Here is a 21,787-nt window from a genome sequence, read left to right on the forward strand (position 1 = left end):
CTGTAAAACTCCTGCCATCCTGCTGCACTGCTAAAGCCTTTTTTTGATTTTCCTTTACCTTTTGATGACTTTGACGTACTCAGAGATTAGTGGATTACAGGTCACAGATTTATATATAGTAAAAAGCCTGAATGCTTTTATACAACAAAATACTCTGCATGTGGTGTCTGCTTGTTGAGAGGGCTTTCGTATTTTGGAGGCTTTAGATATAATGTCAGTCCTGTATTCTGTTCAACTTCCCCCATCAGTGTGCAAATTTCAGCAGACAGGCAGTGTATGTGCTGAAGTCTGTCACTAGGCACTTTTGTATTAAGTCAGAGCACTTTTTGTTTTAGTGAGCACAGAGATGATGGGCTTTAGAGAGAAAACTGAGAATTACAGTTAAATAATTAAAAGTTATCATCATTAAACAGAAAAAAGCATTATATCTCTGTACAGTAGTTATCAGATGTACTTTAAAAGTTAAAATTGAAAAATACTCTAGCTACTCCCATTGAATCCAGCTGTCGCTTTAAGGAAGCGTATCTTGATTTGCCTTGATTACATACTTTATTTTGGTAAGTTTGCATAGAAGATTCAGATTCTACCTTATTTTCACTTAATGCTTTGCTCTTTACCCTTTTGTCCCTCATTCTGTATGGCCCACCCAAATTTGCTTCTGACCCCATCATCCATACAAACATCACTGTATCAGTGCTTTGGAGCAGAAGTTTGAAATATGATGGGAGAAATAACCTTAGTATCAAGAATGTGTGCTTTGCCACCTTTTTACAAATTTATTCTACTTCTGTCGTGTAGAAAAACATTGAAAAGTTGTAGATGACACCTTTTGGTAAGCGTTTGGAGGTCTTAACAGCATAGTTTCACATAGGTTGTGTTTAGCTGAGCACACGCCAGTGTAGCTAGGTAGGGTGATTAGGAATTTTTCTGCAGTCTTTCTAAGAAGGATATGGTCTTTGCTAAGCTAGATATGGGAACTGCTATGATTAAGCTCTTCTTTCATGCTTCCCTCTGCTGCCCTACTTCAGCTGCAGTGGCAGTCTGTAACTGTCAAGGTAAGAGGAAAGAGAGTAGAAGAGGACCTTAAGTTGGGAAGAAAGAGGATTGCAGATGGGTGAGAAGTGGTCCTGTTCCTCAGAATTTCACAGAAAGCTGTCTGCTAAGATTCATTTCTCTCTATAGTTTGGAATGCAGTGCAAGATTTGTGAGTTTCACCATTCCTGTCTTGGCTGCAAATACGTGTGACCGCTAACACCAAACTATACTGCAGTATGGAGTTTGTGTTCCTCTTTACTTACTGGACAGCATTTACTACCCTGCTGATGAGGCCATGTAGTGTTAGTTTGATATAATACAATTTGGTTTTGTTTTTGTAAGTGTAGGATACGTAAATGACTCTTCACAGTCTTCACTGTCAGCCTGTGAATTATCAGTGTGAACCAGTTAATAACTCATAAATGAAGATATACTGCTGCCATTGTGCTAATTAAGCTGATGGTGCGATGGATAATTTTATAATAGCTGTCTTTGTCAGAATCCTGGTGTGGGAAAACTTTAGACTCGCTGGTTTTGTATTCTGCCTTATTTTGAAAGAAATGTATTGGTAATGGTAGACAGAAGATAAAGGGTTTCCTGTTAATTAAAAATTGGATGAGTGCTTCCAGTAAGCAAAAGAGATGCTTTAAAATGTTACAATTTGGCTTTACATTTGTATATATTAATTTAGTAGTAGTAGTATATATTAGTACTTGACAGGAGTATTATGTAAGTCATTGTATGCATTCTCTATTTCAAGGTTGCAAGTGTTCTTAATTTAGACATGTAGGTGATAAGGCCAGAAAAGATCACTGCAGTTTAGTCTGAGTTCCTCCACCTAGCAACTGTCAGGGCTTCATTGCATTATGTTCTGTTTGTGCTAGAACAACATTTTAAAAGCTTACTAAGGCAATATCTGGTAAATGCAAATGCAATTCAGTAAGAGTCTTTAGCCAAATAAAGTTTGTGGTAGTTTATCTAGTCCCACGTGTGCTTGAAAACAATGGCTTCTCAAAGATAATGTGTGAAACTTAATTTTTTCTGATCCAGATGTATAATGTCTGTTATGTATTTCTTATTAGTTTATTCCTCTCTCTTGTAGGAAGGCGATCCTCTAATTCAAGACTGCCATCTGTCCCTACAGTTTCTTCAGTGCCTGAGGATTCTGCTTCAAATATGAGGTGCATTCTTTAATTGAACATCTGAAGAGCTGTGCTGTGGCTTACATTTTGATATTCCAGTTGATAGTCCAATTCCATATTTTAATGAAAGTCACTTAAGATTCTTTGTTTTAGGTTGTTCTGGATGATGAATACCTAATCAAGGCTTAGGAAAATATGAGTGTTGGGTTATTGACTCCTTCTTATACATCTACGTCACTTTAACACTGGCAAAATCCTGTGCTCCTTTCTGCAGAATTTCTCCAGTGTTTTGTTTTATTAATCATATATATCTTTTTACTAGTATTACAGACAGACTTGAACATGCTTTGGAAAAAGCTGCCCCACTTCTGAGAGAGATTTTTGTGGATTTTGCTCCCTTTCTTTCTCGAACTCTTTTGGGCAGCCATGGACAGGAGTTGCTGATCGAAGGTACAAGTAAGTTTCCATTAAGAAATATATAAATTTGTTTTGTTTTATCTTAGAGACTCAAAATGTCTGTTATTGCTGCTTGCACTGCCCTAGAGACTTTCTTTCTGCTTTCCCACACAGCTGTCCACTGGATTTTGCTGCCTCTTCTTTCCTCTTTCTTTACTCCTCAACCAGGGGTCACTGTCATTGCCTCCTCATGTTTGCTGTCTGTGTGCTGCTTCTTTGCCCATATCTCATCTGATAGTTTCCTATGTCCCATTAAGTCAGACCAACTACTGTTCTGTTTTAGTTTTCTGATTCTTACAGGGAATTGTATCATAGAAGCTGATATCTGAAATATGTCATGCATGCTTTAGAAAGAAAACTTGGAGTTGGAGTCAACAGTTAGACACAAAATGAAGTATAGAGTGTAGAAACTTAAATATACAAAATCCTTACATTTGCATGGTATTGCAGTAGCAGTGGGTATGTTGGAAATTATGTCAGAGGATATATGATTTATCTTTTACGTGTAAATCTTCTTCTGTCCTTTTGATTTCTCATTGGAGGACAGTAGTGAAGGCAACAGAAACACACTGAGAAGAATTCTTTGTCACTTCTTAAGTGATAAAGATTCAAGTGTACAGCAATAGTAGTGACTTTTAGGATTGAATGGTTGAGCTTGAGAGGACTGAGTTTTCTTTCTTCATATGGGTTTCTGTTTTTCCTAATAACAAGGCAGGGTCCTGTATAGCAAAGGTCAATGTTTTCAATTTAAAAAGTTATATTTATTGGAATGATGATGACTTTATAGTGAACATGAGTTTTTGAGATTTCTCATAATTTTATCATATAAAACAGTTTTGCCCACCCATTTTTAGAGCAAAATTGCAGTTTTTGTCCAGTTGCAGCAGTGAATTGAATTAGTCCCCGAGCTTGTTGCAGCTTCCAGTAATTAAGTACTCGCATGCTGGAAGTGAATGGCTGATAAACTTGTGTTGGTAGCTTATATTTGAGCAATATCTGCAATTGAGTTTGCTTATTTCCTAGATTTGGACAGGCTTTCTGCATGTAATGCTGAGTACTGTCACTGTTGTCAGAAGCAAAGTTAGAGTATCAAACACAGATAAGTGTTTGTAGCATACTTTGTGTTGTTTAACTTCACTGAAATTATTTGTTTTAAGAATGAAACTTGCCCTGTAGGAATTATACCTGCCTGCCTCCCGGGGCTTTTATGACAGGGAAAAGCCTATGAATTGTCACACTGATATTCTCTATAAGACTGAACAGGATAGAGTTCTACTTTTGATTATACCTATGGGCATTGCCTTAGCTTATAAACATTTTAATTGAAGCTGCCTTGTGAACTAATTAATTTCATTTGTTTAACTAGATTAAGAGATTTTTCTCTGAAATATTTATTTACCCAAGGAAATAAGTATCCTACTTGTATTTTCTTTGTCTGTGGATAAGGAGAATCTGGTTTCAAAATTTTCTTTTCCAGACTTGCTGATTTTATGAAAATATTTTGACTGTAGTATAGGTGATATATACAGAGAAATAGGCAAATTGTGGATTTGAAGGCTAAAAAAAAGGAGAAAAAAAAAATAGGCAAGAAAATGATTAGGTCTGAACAGGCAAAAATAAACAATCATTTTTGGGCCAAAAGCACAGTTTTAGACTAACCCAAAACATCATGCAAATACAAATAATAACAGCGGTTAAATTGTTTTATAAACAATTGAGAATGTATAATAAGTTGCTGCTTGCACTTCTGCTAAGGTTTAGTATGGGGTTAAGGGTCAAAGTACTAATAAGAGTGTTTGGGATGTCTGCTGCCATGAAACAAAATGGAAACTTGATTGATAGCTGGGGGCTGAATGGAGAACGTGCAGTGGAGAAAGCAAAGGTCATAAAGCCATTTCCCTTCTCTGCATATATAATGACCCAATCCTTCAGGAAGTAGCAAAATGTAGATACAGTGGATTTAATATAACATATTAACCATGCTTCTGATCATTTTGAAATTCAAGCATTTATGAAAATCTAAATAATGGTGGTAATGTATTATTATTAGTTGCATCTAATACATCTAGATGTGAAGCGTGGAATGTATGGTCACCCTTATAAGATTTTATTTTATGCTGATAAAGTACAAAATTCTGCTGTAAGTGGTATGAGAATGTCAGCTTTCTTTTATTGTTGGAATGCTTCTATTACACATTACACATTAATATTTTGTGTTAACAAATGATGCCAAATAAACATGCATTTATGTCTAACAACTTTTTTTGCCTTTTGTAGGCCTTGTGTGTATGAAATCTAGCAGCTCAGTTGTGGAGCTGGTGATGCTTCTTTGCTCACAGGTGAGATTTATGTAACATCTGAATTGATCGTTGAACACAGCGGAAGTTGCTGTGAAAATTCTACTTTAAATTTTACTTCAAATTTAAGATTTTGTAATTATTTTACAAAGATTAGATGCAAGATCTACTGTCTTATTAAAAGCAGAAGTTTAATAGCAGTTTTGACTATGAGGTTGGAGAGAGAAGATACAAAAGGTTTTACGTTACCTTGCTGCTGAGTGTTTACATAACCTTGAAGTTGACATGCCTAAGTATTTCTATACTGTCATTTTTTCAAGATGCAATAGAATCAATGAAATATTAAGGACATAGAAACAGATTGATATCTGCATCTTGGCATGCTGAATCCTCTGGGATGAGCAGAATTTTTCCTTTTGTGTAGAGATTATGAAATGTATGATAAATGCTTTTGAAATCCTGTCATTCTTAATTGATTTGACGAGTAATAAGAATTGGAGAAAAATGTATAAGCAATCCTGGTTGTCAACTGGTACTTTCTCCATTTCAAAAAGCAAAGAAGTTTTGGATATTTTAGATGTAATTTTCATATTCTTAAATTTGTAGAAAAAGTGACAGAGCCTAATAGCTTTCTCATTATGGCCAAGGAATGTTATATGCTGTATTAATTGGATTTTCTTTTTGATTATTGCTTTCTTTTTTCTAATTAAATAGAAGAACGTTTTTATTGAGCCTTTCTTTTGGTGCCTTAAAAATGATACCATTCTGGTAGTAAATTCCCCTACTTAAAACTTTAAAATAGCCTTTTTTAATGGGAATGGTATTGGTCTGGAGGTCAAGGGTTCTGACCCATTTCAAAACCTTTGACCTTCATTTACAACCCTTATGGTTTGCTTGCCTGACGAAGAAGGATAATGCAAAATTAATGTTTCTTCACATCGATTTATTCGTTTTAGTGCCTATATTGCCAAATTTATTTAGAGTGTGCTGATAGACATTTCATGAATACAAATGAAAGAATCATAGAAGGTGTGAAAAATCGGTAGTCTGCATTGTCAATAAAATGCAATAAGAACAGTTACTTCTGGAGATTACACCTAATAGATTTTACAATGAACTAGTGAAGAGTAGGTATGTTTTCTAGTGTGCTTATTACTAACGAGTGTACGTAGAAATTTGCTCATCTAGCTTTCCGTTTTCTTCAGGAAAAAAAGTGCTTTTATTCTGAAAGACATATCAAAGTCCTCATGGAAATTCTGGAATTTAGGGATGGTTATTTTACAATCTTAAACTAGAGAGCATAAACTTGCTACTGACATAAATTAAAAAAAATTCTTTGCCACCAATAAATCCATATGCGAGTTTTAATGTCTCTCATTAATGTGTTAGAGTAAAAGTAATCTGAGTACTAAATATATGTCTGAAAGCATTGTATTGCCATTTAAAAATTAGTTTTTGGTATCCTTTCTCCTGGTTTCAATAATTAACGATTGACCTTTCTTTCTTTTTTTGGTATAGTAATCTAATCTTCTTTTAAAATCATGTTGTGCTCTGTACTGTACGTCACTTGTTTGGTTGTGGGAAGTGGAAGGGATAAGGAATAAATGACGTGCTCTAATGCATCTATTTGTCATACGTGTCACAGTGCCATTTAATACTAATTTAATCAAATTGAGGATATAGTGATTGCTTAGTAGTGCTGGTTGCTGAGACTGAGGCTGTTCTTTGTGAAATAGTAGAAATAAACCAATAAAGTCACAAAGACCTCAAAATCCTTTTTAAGTTGCATAGCAGCTGTAGTTTTTGGCAGAATATGAAAAATGATGTGAGAAATGAATCCAAAATTAGCTCCAGATGTATACAGATTGTTCTAGGGTGATAATTACATTTTTCACTTTGAATTTTCCTAATTCAAAGAGGTCAGCATGGCAATCACAGAAGTGATTTATTTTGTTAAGAAGTGAACTGTCTTTTGCTACATGAAAGCTTGAGAGATATGAAATTGAATTTCAAGACGACGGTTTACAGATACTGGGAGGAGATGGGATTGAGCTTGATTGATTTTTTTTTTTTCCCTTTTTTTTTCTTTTTTCTTTTTTTTTTTTTTGACCGAGATAGGGTGGGAAGGGAAGTGATATCCTTTTGCTCAAATTTTAATTAATTTTTAAGAGGAGATGGAGAGGATGAAGTGCCAAAGATCAAAAGATCAGGTCAAAAACTAGTTTTTAATCACATAAATAATGTGCCTTAGTTACAAAGTAAGTATCTGCAAATTTGATTTAAAACTTCACAAATTTGTCAGCCATCATTTTATGAAACTGAAAAGACTGTTCTGATTAATCTCTTTGGTGTTTTTATGTTAACCTCTTTCTGAAAATTTGTTTTAAGCATCATATATTTGTTGTAAGCGCTTGATTTATTTTTTAAAATATATTTATTTAGATTTATGTCTGGAATATTTTTTTTAGTAGCTCAAAATAGAGCAACAAAGTCTCACAAGTAATTTTTCCCCATAGAAATACAGAAATGAAGCTCTTTCTTCGGTAAAGTGATTAACATTCTTAAAAAAGATATTTCCATCAAAGTATTATTTCACCTTGTTAATGACTTTTCTCCTTTGAAGTTTGCGTATTCAGGCACATGGAAGAAAAAAAGCCACCTCAATGCTGTGTCTTGTTTTTGTGTTTATATTTTGATGTTTTGTGGTTTACGCAAAGTAAAAGGAGAAACAGGTGGTTTGAGATGCAGACAAAAGGCTGTTTCTAAGGTGAAAACAGTTGTGTGTTTTTGATAGACACGCTACATTTTCAGACATGTGTCTGTGTGTATACTTACATTTATATAAATCTATCATAAAGAAATCCTTCATTTAATATTACTGCAAAGTGTTCCTGCTTATTTGACATTAATATCATTTTTGAAAGAATCGACGTTGCATTCAAGGCCACTTTATAAAAGCGTTGTGTTGCTCATCCTAATTCAGTCTGACACACATTCCAATAACACTACCTCCCTTCCAGGGTTTAAAACTAAATTTATGGCTGGGCATTGTGAAGTGCATCATTTAAAAATGGTTTCAACCCAAAACATCTAATAAATAAATAATGTGTATGGCTACTCAGTAGCAGACTTTCCAGACTAGAAATCATTCCATCGGATACTCAACAGTCCACTATCGGAGAGGGCTGTCAGATAAATCTTATAGTAGCTGTATTCATGTCCTGTAAATCACATGTTATTGTCTGAGCCTTCTGCCAGGTCATCTATTCTTTTCCCATTTATCAGAAATGCATACAGTACAGTGAACCTAGAAGCACCGTGTAGTCTGGGCTGGTATCCTGTTGGGGTAATTAAACAAACTAAACAAGTGAGGTCCTGTGTCTAATATCCCTTTTAAATGAGTGACGTCAGGATGGTAAAGATGTTCACACGCTATTGTAAAGCAAGGTTTCTGCTTGGGGAAACTTGATATCATCCTCGAAAAAAGCATTTTCTTAGAAAATTATCTTCTCTCTGTGCCTAAACTCAAAGGGGCATGTGTGTGTTTATCCATAAAGTAAATATGCTACTGTGTGTCCTTTTGTCTGTCACTTGTTTCCTTGAAATATTCCATCAAAACAGGAAAAACTCTCACCGTCACTACTCTTTCATGAAGTTTCTAAAACATGTTTCTCTGTTACTCACAGAGAGTAACATGTTACTCAATACATACAGTATTTGTTCTATTACTGTAGATCCAAAGTGAAAAGGTACAATAAAAGGTGAATAAAGTTCTCTGTAATTCCTTGGTGCCTTTTAATTTAAAGAATGGGCAGCTCTTGAAAAATATGTTGTCCTTTCTGTATTAGGTGAACTGAACTGTCACTGGAATATATGTAAAAATTAATTAGGCTGCTCTTGTCGGATTTGTTTTTGACTTGAGAGCATCAAATTTTTCTAGACTATAAAGCAGACTCATTCAGACTGACTCAAAGATTTTCTAAAACTAGGGGAGAAAACCATCCAGCCTTCATAAAAGTTTAGGAAATAAGAATTGATGAATACTGGCTTAGTGTAAAGAGCTTCTTGGGTCCTCCTTCTGCTCCCCGTCGTTTCAAAGGGGCAGGTGATGGGATTTGCAAAACCAAGACCAATGTTCGGATACACTTAATCTCTAGGTATTTTATCTTCTGGAAATAAGGCTGTGGTGTATTGCAGTACTACTGCATTGTTGTAGCTATTGGATTTATATTGGACCTTTATCAAATACAGCTTTCATGGGTAGATGGAGGAGAGAAACATAAACTCATACTCTGGAAGATTTTGTGTGCAATGACAGTATCTGCTTGTATGGCCCTAGTGAAATATGGTTACAGTTGAATGTGTTATGTACTGTGCTGGTACTTTTGGGGATTATTTTTGGAGAGGAAAGCATGATTTGAGGCGGAGCATATTTACCTTCAAAACAGAACAGAAAATAAGCTGATAGCAGCAGTAAAGGAAAACAAGTAGTAGTGTGGAAGTTGATCTGCATGTGTAGGAAAACTCTTTAAGTTTCCAGTTCTCTTTTTTTCGTGTGCAACTCTACATGCCAGACAACTTAAGACTGGTTCAACTGATGAAAAGTTTGCAGAAGTGTTTTCCTTAAATGCTAACTTTGTTTAAAGAGTTATTTATTAGTAAAGCAATTGCTTTTCAGATTGTGTTGCTCACAGAGAATTCATATTCATTGTAAGAGAAAGTAATCACATTGCATCTCTTACTCTGATAAGGACTTATAATTATTTGAACAGTATCAACATGTGCCATGCAGTAATGCACCTTTGAATAAACAGTAGGGCAGCATTTCCCCCAAGGTAGTGTAATGTTATGACTGTTAAAATATTGATTTTTTTTTGGCACGCTTTTTGTGCACCATTCTTCTCCTCTGCCCTCGTGTTTGAATGTTTGTAAGATATCATAGGATTTTTAGGCTTTTCTAGATATTCTGTACACAGAAAGTTTTGTATTGACAATCCAAATTCATTATCTCAGGATTAGATTTCTGCATTGTTCTAAAACATGGTAAAACTTTTCATTACTCAGAGTTTTTAGGTGGTGTAGAAGATGGGTGGTTTTCAGTTTTTGTGGCAGAGAATATAAAAGAGCATATAATGTTGCACTGTGATCTGCACTGGTTTCTAATTTGCTTTTAAGTGTAATTTCATTTGATGGGTAAGTATAGTGATTGTTATTAAGCTTTAATTGAATTGGATATAGGTTAGCTATAGAGCTACATCACTATGATACCATGCAGCTGAGACTAATGAAAGCACCAAAACTCTAACAGTATCCTGGTTTAGAAACAAAGAGAATAAAATCTGTTTGAATTCTTTTTGTGTACCCCACTTGTTAGGTGATGACATTATCATCCAGATGGTAATTTCCCATCTATATACTTTGTGTTCTAATAGCTGAAAATTAGTTTTAAAAGAATCTAATAATCCTTTAGATCCATGATTTGAGAGCGTACGCATCTTGGTACTGAAGGCAAATTTTGTAGGACTTTTTGCTGCTGAGTGACTTTCGGTCCATTTCAGTGCAAGTTCTAATTTCATTTTAATGTCACTTAGAATCTGTATCAGTTTTTCCAGTTGTTTGAAGAAGAAAGGCTTTACGTTTGTATCTTTTTCTTATTAAGGTTTACAGTTTGGAGAGCGTAATTCGGATAAAAAATGAAAGATGACTGCGGCTGTATTTGATTGAAAAGAAAGTAAAGCACAACAACCAAACCTTGAGCAATAATTTGCCTTGTGATTAAAATGATTAGAAACAAAACTTGATTAGGCAAATAGAAAAGATTAATGACGTAGCAGATAAAAATAGGTAAAAGAGCTTCCCACGGTCTAAATAGTGGTGTTCAGGGTAAGATGCTGGATCAGTCGTGTCCATAGGTGTTTGCCTTGTGTTGTTAACTTTCTTTGCTATGTTCTGAAGTATTCAATGTTTCCAGTTTAGTCTGAGAGCATGGTACTGAGGTGCCCAGAAATTATATCATCCACAGGTGTGCCAGAGACTTTGTATTGTACGTTAATTGGTTTGTGCTGTTTTGAATAATTGCAAGATTCAAAGAAAATCTTGCAGCCTAGCTTTCTGTGGGGGTGAAATGCCTGTGGGAGGAAGTAAGACTGTTCAGGGTCATCATATTCAGCTACTGATTATCTAGATTCTGAAGCTGTCTCAGGTGTATGCTGTACCAAGTGGAGCGAGGCATAAAATAAAACTGTGTATGAAAATGCAGGATTGCCAGGCATTTTGTTAATTGCTATTCAGGTAGTAATTGCAGGATTCCTAATGCAGTTTCTTAACAAATATTGCACTGCCACTGTAACTGGCATGCAAAATGAAAGATTCTTATCCTGTATTTAAGGTGCTTTTGGACAAGTATTTGGGATATGTCTTTTGAGCTTTTATATACAGTCATACTTCAGGATATTTTCAGTGCATCAGTTTTTTATTATGAATTCTTATCTCTTGAAAACGTATCCTGGTTATTACAAGGACTTCTCCAAAAGTAGTGCCTCCTATTTTATTATCTTGGCTCACAACATAATACTGTCAGAGGTAGATGTTGGTATGATTGTAGAGGCTGAAACTTTCCTGCCAGAGTCCCATTCTGATAGGATTCCCAGCTGTTTCCATTTATTTAAATACTTTCCTTTGAACTGAAGTATGTTGAAATTACACATGGAATTAGCTCTGGATTATGTTTTTTTTTGGTGACCTAAATGGTATAGCAGACTTTGTCTTTTCCAAACTAGGCTATTGTAATATATTCTGTGTGAAAATCCAGAATAATGCAGAGCTTGACTGTTGGAACTTCTCTCTTAGCTGGAATTCCCGTTTTTTTCTAAATGGTTTGAAACATAGCTTCCTTAAAAAAAGAAATAGAAAAAAATGCAATGAATTCAGTGGAATTAACTGAAGAGCCACTCTAAGCTGTAAAATAGGAGTTTCTGAAGAGGAATTTTTGATAAAAATCGCTAATGATCACAGTAGTTGGATTCCATTTTAGTTTGCTACATTTATGATGTGTTTCAATACTATCTATTTTGTTAGTGTAGTTGTTGGTTTTAGCAGTAATGTGGTTTGTTTGCTGTTAGTATGGCTTACAGATAAGGAGTTTAAAGCCCCTGTGTCCATCACTAGCTATTTTGATTTTCTTTTTTTTAAAAATAAACTGATAGAAGGGGATTGGTTTGTGTAAAGTCTGTAAAGCAGGTGTATATTGCCAGTTTACTTAACAGTAGAAATCACAGAGGCGTATAATTTCTGAGCTGTTGCTTTTAACTATGGAAATAGATTGGAATGTGTTGGGAAAGATTTATCAATACTGCATGAATAAAGTGGCCTATTCTTAATGGTGCAATAAGCACTGTATAGTCGTAGCCCAACATGTAGCGTTCACAGTAGTTAAAACATATAAAATACTGCTTTGTCTTTATTTCCTTACATCTTTCCATATTTTGTAGTCTAGGAGGTACATAAAAGGTTTACTCATTCCTCAATTTAGAGGTGGAATATAAAATGCAGAATTGTAAGGTAGAAGAAAGCTATGGAGTGTGACATTTAGTTTGGAAAGAATAGAAGAATGTCTGATATCTGCTAGATATGAGTTATTTTGGTATTTGATATTTTATTAAATGGGGTTGTTGTTTGTGCATATTGGACATAAGAAATCATCAAAGCCATAGAAGTGGTTTCCTGATTAGAAATTGTTTTATCTGGACCTGATTTTGACCCCATTTGGAAAATGCCTTTTGTAATTTTCAGTGGAGACATGGTGCTATGGTGTGGACTTGGGTACTGAGTTGATTCTTGGGAAAGTTCACTTGGAGAAGGCAGCATGACATAAAGACTTCGGATAGAGGAAAGAAAAAGAGGTAGTGTTGAAAGAAAGAAAGGCACAAAAGCCCTTAGAAATAGTTTGTTATGCTGGAGCAGAGAGAGAGAGAGAGAGAGATGAACCTTCCTAACGTCATCTTACGAAAATGTAAATCTTTCCATTGGAAAAATTCTGAGGTGGAAAGATTAAGAATATCCCCCTCTCTCTTTATTTTTCAGGTATTATCTTTAGTGGTTATTCTGTGGCCTCTTCAGATATTGAGACTCTTACTGAGAAAATTTCTGTTACAAAATGTTACTTAAATTTGGTCAGGAATTCAGGACATGGTGTTGGTAGCAGTTGAATGGAAAATGCGTCCACTCCAGCTAAAAATATTAGCCTGTAGAATTTAAAACTGTGCTGAGTGTCTGTATGATTAATGTATAATTTTTTTTTCATGTTCAGGGAAGAGAGCAGACTGTATAACTTAAATGTGAATTTTGGGAGTCTGGTGGGTTACAGGTCAATTTCACATGTATGAATGTACACTGCAGATGCTGCAGATGTTAACAAGAACATAATTTAGCTACAGAAGAGAGACTTTTCTGAAGAAAAAAGGCATCCTGTTGCTTCACCAGCACACTAGGACTTAAAAAAACACCACCATTTAAGGTGAGTTTTGTGCAGCGAGAGCACACCCTGTGGCTTGGCAGTCTAGTCAGAAGGATGATACCATGCTGACTTTATAACTAGATCTTTGAACAATATTCTCATGGGTGGTAAATGCAAAACAAAGTAATATCAACTGGCACTTAATTCTGCGAGCTCCCTGCTGATGGGGCTCTGCACTGAAATGGAACTCTTCCTGACAGGAAGTCAGCCGCGAAGTGTGGAGACCTCTGAAAATAAAGCGTGCCTTAATTTGACACCCCACTGTTTTACAGCTAGTCTGTTTAATTTGAGACCATGGAAAGAGGCTTGGTGGAGGGTAGGGGGTGAGATTGTGGAAAGTTCAGAGTGGCAGCGCTTGTCTTCTAGACTTCATACTAATTACACATACATGAACGTTTTTTGTTCATGTTAACAAGCCAAATCATTTCAATCTCCCTGTTGCCAAGCAGGAGTTTAAGAAAGATCTGTGGAGCCGAAAGTTGTGGCAGGAGGAGCTTTGCATTGTGGTGGTGTGCGGTTACAGTTTAAACTTGAGGCTTATTTACAACTTGTTTGTGCCTTTCTATGTCTCTCGGCAACTGGAAAAATCATCAGATGGGCTGATGATGCACTTGTCTTTATACAAATATTTTAAGAGATTTTTGTCAAGTGAAAAAGCTTGCAATTTGGATAATGCAGCCATGAAAATGAGAGAGGTGCACATATTTTAGGTGTTAGGCCCTACTTCTTAGCCAAGTTTGATTCAGAAGAATGAGCTGGATTTCTCAGTGCTGTCTGAGTACTTACTTAAAGACACTTATTTTTATTTCTACCTCAATATAAACGACAGTATTTTTATTTTTGAACAATTTACTTTGTATGTGAATGGGAGGATTTGCTGGTTGTAAGGTGACAGTGGAATAGTGAATACAGTGAATAAGGAGCAAGTCTAAATGTAGAAGACAGGCAATGGAAGAGGAGTGTAATGGCAGGAGCGCACGCTCGTTTTTCTTCCTTGTTTGTGATTATATGTGTTTAATAATTTTGAATAAAATAAGCTCATATCACTTCTCTGTGTTCCTCTTGTGTTGTCCCTTTTTGTTGCTTCTGTTTTTCTGACTTGTTTCATGTGACTTAGTTTCTTGCTTTCCATTTCTGCTTTTCTCTGTGGAAGACTGGTACTTCAGTTTCTTAATTAATATCTAAGGTTTCTGTCCTATTCTTCTATAAGCTCCTGCCTTTCATCTTTGCATTGAAAATAGCTGATGGTTACAGAACCCAAGGAGGAAACTACAGAGGAAAAGGTTTGCTGCTAGATGAACTTAAACCTGACCCCTAATGTCGTTTCATGGAGTCATGGCAACAGCCTGCTCATGAGAGAGGGAAAGAGATAGGCTGCCCAAGCAAATTGCTTCCTCCATTAGAAATGTGGACCTGAAATCAGTGGTCTGCTCACTTGATTTTTCTTTATTCTACAGTTTCTTGCTCTAGTAGAGGATGTAGAAAATCTGGAGTTTAGCGGAGGTGTATCTGTTCCATGTGGTGCCATATGAGTTCTAGGGATTTAATTTTACTCATGAAGTCGTGAGTTAGATGGTGGCAAATGGCATGTAATAAATGTTTTTCATGTATGTGCTCGGATCTTTTTGAAACCAGATGCAAAAATAAATTTCATGAGTTTTGGTAATATGCAGGCTCTATGCTGTGATGCGTTTTACTGGTAGCATTCTGTTTGTGCAGTTATGTCTTAATAATTTTTAATGGATTTTTTTATTAAGTAAGTTAAGGTCTTTTATTATTAAAATTCCTCTTTAAGAATATTTCGATATCTCCATAAATGATGACAACAGCAAATTTACACCAAGATTTTATGGCTGTATGTAATTTGTAAAAGACTGTGTGTACTTCAGTATTTTATGTGGTATAACTTTGCTTTTAGTATAGATTTCTGTAGTTCGCAGAGAAGGCAGCAGTTGTCAATTCTAAAGTAATCTCGTAGCTTAGAGGGTATTGTCTGACAAGCTGACGTTTTTTTATTCAGTATTTCACTGAACAGCATGGCACACAAGTATGCAAACTAATCCAGTTCTGTATGTGTATAATTTGCTTTCAGAATCCATAAAAAATTTCTGTGACGTGAACTCAAACTTTAGGTATTGAAATTAAACTCTCATTATAAGGTAATTTCAGGCATTTACCAGTAACAACATAATACCAGTTTGTAGGAAGCTCTGTTTACATGGAATGTCCCAAGTGGTTAAACAGCAGGGGAGTCTTCTGCTTTTAGTTAAATAACTGCTGTTTCTGTATGGCTTGTTTACTACTTGTTTAATTCTTAGTGCAGTGTGCTATTGAATTGAACATGCAAAAGTCAGCTAAGAGTTCTGCTTTCTGTGTCTCAGTTTATTACTTGCTGTACAATAATAAAGGAACTATTTTATTGGGTTAGTTGTAATTAACTTCAGCACTAGGCATTGGTATAAATCATTCCTAATCTGTTTTCTTTACGTTTTCATTCTTTTTAACTGGTTCAACATAGTTTCTTTCTGTCATCCTCTTACATAAGGACTGGGGTTGTAATTGCTTTTTTGAATTAGGCTGTCGGAAGCTAATGTGCATGTTGATCCAAGAATTGATTAAGGAACACTAATGAATTTCATATAACGCTTTTAAAAGATTTGCAATAAATACCATGTAATAAATACTCTATAGCAGTTAGAGTTCAATACGTTGTTGTCATGCTGCGCAGCTGGAAAAATGTTGCAGTATAAGGTACTTTGATTCAGTTTAATGCTTAAAATAGTTAATGACTTTGTGGTTAAGAACTAATTGAAAAATGTTCGAACAATTCCATAGAGTATGTTTTATAAAAATAACTATTATTATAAAAAACCTTTATTTTAGTGTTTTATCAAGAGTAAAGTACTGGCATGACTCATGAGTTTTCAGCTCTTTGGTTCAGTCTCGGCATTTGATACCAACTGAACCCTGTATCTTTTTTAACAGACCTATCAATACATTTTTGTACTTCTGCATTTTCAGTTTGTTAGTTAACGGCACAGATTTAAAGCAAGTAAATACAACTTATAGGTCCTTTTCAATCAATTTTGCAGGAGCAATCTTACTTTTCATCAATTTCTTGTTCTTTTTAGGGGCACAGAGTCACACGGGCAATCTCAACTCACCTTTAGTGTTCATTAGTAAGATTTGAGTGTATTTTGGAATATTTCCCCACACTTAAATACTTGATATTATGTCTCCCCTTGAGAAACTGTCTCATCTAGTTGATTTTTATGCAACTTTCTCCTAGAAGATTCATTAAATTTTTTAATACAAAGACTTCACTAGCTTTTTTTTTTTTTTTTAACAAAAAGCATTTTTTTTTTTATTTTTTTTTTTATTTTTTTTTTTAATGGAATGCCAGCAGTAAATACTTGTTATTGTAACAGAGTGTGTTTGATAGTTTAAAAGTCTTATAAAAATAATTAGCTCTTTTATATAGTTCTGATGGCAGCCTAGCAAGTTTCCCCTGGAGCAGACTCTAATGAACAGGCCTTGATTTTTCCAGTTGGGCTTTTAGACTCCCTGAGGACTTGACTTCAGACCTCGAAGGGCAGCAGCTGCCATTTGTCTTCAGACTGGAGTTGCCAAACAGACAGACCATATACTAATAGGACGCATTTGTTCAGCCTGAGTATGTGGAGCCCTGATAGAGGCATAATGATGATCATCAGTTGAAAGCTTGTAGCTGGCTAGGGTTAGAGCAACTTTTATCATCCTTATTGCGATCAAAACCTCTGTATTGATTAATCAGCTTTCTAGACTTGTTATGCTGATGCCACACTGCAGCTTTCATACGTGAGACGTTGTTTAATTTTGGTAAATTCAAAGCTGTTTGATAAGTTTTCCCCTGACAAAACATCACTAAATATTTTTGCAGACTACTGCTTTTCCCTGTAAATGTCAATATTCAGCAACAGTGATGTGTTTATCTACGGAAGGCGCATGTATATAATTACTGATATATAAAATATATATATTATATATATATTATTATAAATATATATAATATATATATATATATTTTGGTTGATTCTTCTTTCAGGTATGATTGTTCTAAATAATTATCTTCAAATATGTTTTCTGGTTGCTCTTACATTTAAAATGTCTCAAACCTGCAAAATTTTGCTGTTTTGTACTCTACTTAGTAGGTGTTAATTAAATATTAAAATACTGCATGGAAGTTTTAGTTACATTTTCCCAAATTCTATACTATTTTTCATTTTTAATTGTATATTTGTAGATTTAAAAATGTTAAGCGAAGTCTCTATAAGCTGTGTTTTCAGATGTCAGATATTCTGCTTAATGTGCAGGCTAGCTTTTTTTAATTATGAAAAACACAGCTGAGATATAATCTAGTTTTTGCCATGTATTCTTTATTGCTGAGTTCATTCCTGCCTGTAGTGGATGTGGTGCTGAGAGAGTGGTGACACCAAGTACAAACACTGCTGAAAAGTTCTTGATAGTTTACTTTAGACACTTAAAGATTAGAATATCTCTATGAACAAGTTTTTCATGCAGATTTGACCTTTAGTCTAGGATATAATATGTCTCTTAGTCATATGTTAACACATTTTCCCACCTGAATCCTTAGTGCTCCGTTAATAGTTGTCACTACCGAAGTCATCCTTCTCATTTGTTTAAGAATCAAAATAAATTTTTAAAACTAGCAGATTTATGAGAAGTGTGGATTAAGAAACAATTGACTGTCTGCCTTCTCTTGCATTTGAGTGTGCATTTCAAACATGAGGTATAATTCTTCATTGTTAATATGTTCATATTGTCAGGAAATTTTTTTTAGGTTTCTGAGAAGTTATGTAAGGAAGATGTGTGAGTGTGTATGTATACGTATAAACAGAAAAGATGACTTGTAAATAACAATGGTAGCATTATTTGTTGAAAATGTAGCATTTTTGATCTGTTGGTACTTTTTGGAACATTTTTGGGTTGCATATTTGTCTAACAGTGAGGTCAGTACATGGATTGGGCTCACAAATATTTTCATATAACTTGAAGAATGCGTATTTTTGGTTAATTCTTTGAGATATGGTTCTGTTTTTTTCCTAGAAGTGTACAGATGAGGATGAATTGTACATTTGCTGTGTACATGCAAGCACTCAAATTTGCAACCCATACAAATATTTGTGAAAATAAATAAATCTTGGTATTTGAGTGATTAAAATTTAGAAATGACCATATTGCATTAGTTTAGGGGTCTACCTTGCTTACTCTGTTTTACCTCTAACTGTGGATGCAAAGAGATGCTCAAGAAGAATAAAATAGGTCAAGCATATATGATGTTTCTCATCCTTCTCCGTGAGTGTTCTTACTCTTTCCAGCTGATGTCAATGTGGGGTATTATCTGAGCTGAATGGAGTTTCTGTGAATTTACTAAATATCGGCGAATTTTCCTTGCATACCCTTGTACAGTTTCCACTTTATCCTACATTTAAGCAGTGCAGCATTCTTTAACGATGGGTTCCACTGTTCTGTAATGCACTGTGAGAAGAATTACCTCTGTTTGTTTGTTCTCGAGCTGGCTTCTACTAGCTGATGCTTGTAGAAAAGGCTTTTAGACAGTCCAGGATAAATAATGAGCTCCTCAACCATTGAGAACATGCAGGAGCCAACTGCAAATGGAATAAATGACTGAGTGATTGAGTTGACACCTGAAAATCCAAGTTCAATGCAGACTTTAAAGATCTTCAGTATTTATCAAATGTTGCCATGGAATGAGAGACACGGCTTCTTTTTAAGAAAAGAAGAAAGAGGAATAAGTATATAAAAGTCTTTGAAATATATTTGAAGGCTGAATAACTACATGTGTAGATGTAGCTGAAATAAAATGGAGCACAGTTACTAAAGATTGTTTTGCTAGAATAATCTCACTGCTGGTTGTAGTCTAATGCTTGCTGTGGTTTTCTGTCTACATGTATTTTCCAGACAAAGGAAATGTGGTAGTGATTTATATGAATTTTAGTGTCAAATGACTGATTGTTAGTTAAGATTAATTAAAAAAGAAAGCCGTAAAGTAGATTTAAAAAAACAACAACACTGAAATGTCTAACTCAAATGGGATGATAGTAGGTTAAAATATAAACCTTGAAGGAGATTATTTTCTGAAGGGGTGGTTTTAATACCAGTGCTACTTCATGTCTTCATGTTTTCAACTAATGATCTTTGTGTGCTCGTAATGTGTTAATGAAACTTGTTGATAATATACAATTTTTGCTATAAAGGACTGGGATATGATTTTGCTTATGACAGAGTTGTGCAGTAGCTACGGGAAGTGTAATACACTGTTCTATACAAAACTACAATTCAGATTATGTTCTATATATCATTTCAGGAAAGGATATAGTACATGCATTTTGTCTCGAGTACTTATCAAAGTGTTTACAGATTCCATTAAGGAAGTAGGTGAAAAAATAATGAGCTAAGAAGTTTCCACATCAGACATGGTATTGGAGTAAAATGTGATTTCTTATTTGTCTTCTTGAAATGGTTGCTTTTCATTGTAGCTATCTGTGCTTAGTGCTTCTATTTTTTTTTCCTGCTTCACTATTCTCATCGTACAATGACCAAAAGCATTAAAAGTAGATTATGTCTTTCAGTTACTAAACATTTATAGCCATAGGAAATGATGGTCAATTAAGTACAGCTTAGAACAGGTATGAAATTATTGACTTTGTTGATCTTCTCTTACAGTCCTTCCTTAGGAAAGTGCTGAAATGTGTTTTGTTGTTATTTAGTTGCATTAGTGGTTGAGTTTGAGGCTTTTAACGTGTTTTTTCCCTAATACCTTTGGGAGATGGATAACTAAGATGTTGATATAATAATGCAATATGCATACTGAGTGTAATTGTTCGAGAGAACATATACTGTGGGGAAATATTGAAGGGATCATGAAATATGATGACCATTAGTCTTTTCTTTCAACTATCAAAACTAGCTTTAGGGTGTGTTCAGCTGGGATTTATGAAATTGTTTAGACTAACGCTGCTTTTGATGATGTCTGATGTAGAGAAAATTGCTGAAAAGTATCATGATAAATACCCCTTCTTTTCACTTTTGGCAACCTCCATCTTCACCAATTAAATTTTCAAGTGTTGTAGTGAGCTCTCTTTATGAGAGAGAGATATTACTAACAGAGCAACAGATGGGCAGTGTCATAAAAAGAACTTTTTTTTTTTGCTTTTCACACATTTTAACAGAATCATTTTAACAATCCTTGTACAAAACTAAATATTTACAATTTGATATTATATTAGAAGAGCCTTTTAATGGTATTAGTTCTGCAAATAATTTTATTTAGAATATTAACACCTAAAGGGCTTTTTTTGAAGTGAAATAAATATTTCTTAAGGCTATTTCAAACAGCTTTTCCACTAACTTGAAGTCTTCTAATGGTGGCAATAAGAAGGCAGTGAGAGAATTGGAAGAAGGATGATGGGAGAAATATCATTAAAAACATGTAGCAGGAAGAACTGATGATACCACTGGGGTTATTATTTTAAAAAAAATTAAAAAAAAATCAATGTGATAGTATGTAAATGGAATCTAGCTGACATTTAGAACATTACTTGACTAGTAATGCATATAAACTAGTTATATAAAAAGTAATGTAATCCTTTATTATTCATGTGGAGTAGTACCTCACGAATTCCAATTATTCTTCTCTTAATTCTGACTGCTTCAACACTGCAATATGGTGTCGCATGTTAAAAATGATTAAAAAATAGAAAATTAGTCAAATACTGAAATGTTTCAAACTTTTCATCTTTCTGTTGGCTTTTGTGTATGTCTGATCAAACCTTCATGCCACTAACTTAGAGAGGTAACACCACTTTGCAATTCTGAGTAGTTAAAAACCTGCTCTGGTGATACACTGACTACTGAATACTTCTGTATTTAGGAATCTGAAATTGATTTAAGATCTATCTGCAGTTTTGTGCTTTCTGTCTGTTTGAGAATTGATAAGCTTTCTAAAAGGAATGATTGCTAGGATTGCTGTTTCTTAAAATAAAGATGGAAAATCAAGAAAGCTGATGTGAAAGAGCTTATGATACTAAACTATCTGTCTGCATGGCTTTCCGTTGGTTGGGAAGTTTATACTTTCCAAATCCTTTTTTTTTTTTTTTTTTTTTTTTTTTAAATTTCTGTCAATTTGTTGCTACTGAGTATAGGACTCAGAGTCTTTGTTGTATTTTTGTTGACAAATTCTGCTTCTTTGTCAGCTTTCAAAAGGGGAAGGAAGCCCCACTATAGGGTCATATTGATTGGTTACTTCTCAAAATGTCTTT

General features: G+C 34.6%; 1 protein-coding gene across 6 annotated transcripts in view; it reads left to right on the top strand.

Moving 5' to 3' along the window:
* LRBA (LPS responsive beige-like anchor protein) overlaps positions 1-21,787 on the top strand; it is a 363,878-nt gene that overhangs the window by 91,980 nt on the left and 250,111 nt on the right. For 4 of the 6 annotated variants that reach the window (XM_072334558.1, XM_072334559.1, XM_072334561.1 and 1 more), the window contains 3 exons: positions 2,138-2,216; positions 2,500-2,633; positions 4,911-4,972. In XM_072334558.1, coding sequence (XP_072190659.1) covers positions 2,138-2,216; positions 2,500-2,633; positions 4,911-4,972 — 275 coding nt within the window. The remainder of the gene's footprint in view (positions 1-2,137; positions 2,217-2,499; positions 2,634-4,910; positions 4,973-21,787) is intronic. The other 2 variants (XM_072334560.1, XM_072334562.1) reach the window with 1 other exon arrangement.

Source organism: Excalfactoria chinensis, chromosome 4 (assembly GCF_039878825.1).
Source record: "Excalfactoria chinensis isolate bCotChi1 chromosome 4, bCotChi1.hap2, whole genome shotgun sequence".
In the NCBI taxonomy this organism is placed as follows: Eukaryota; Metazoa; Chordata; class Aves; order Galliformes; family Phasianidae; genus Excalfactoria; species Excalfactoria chinensis.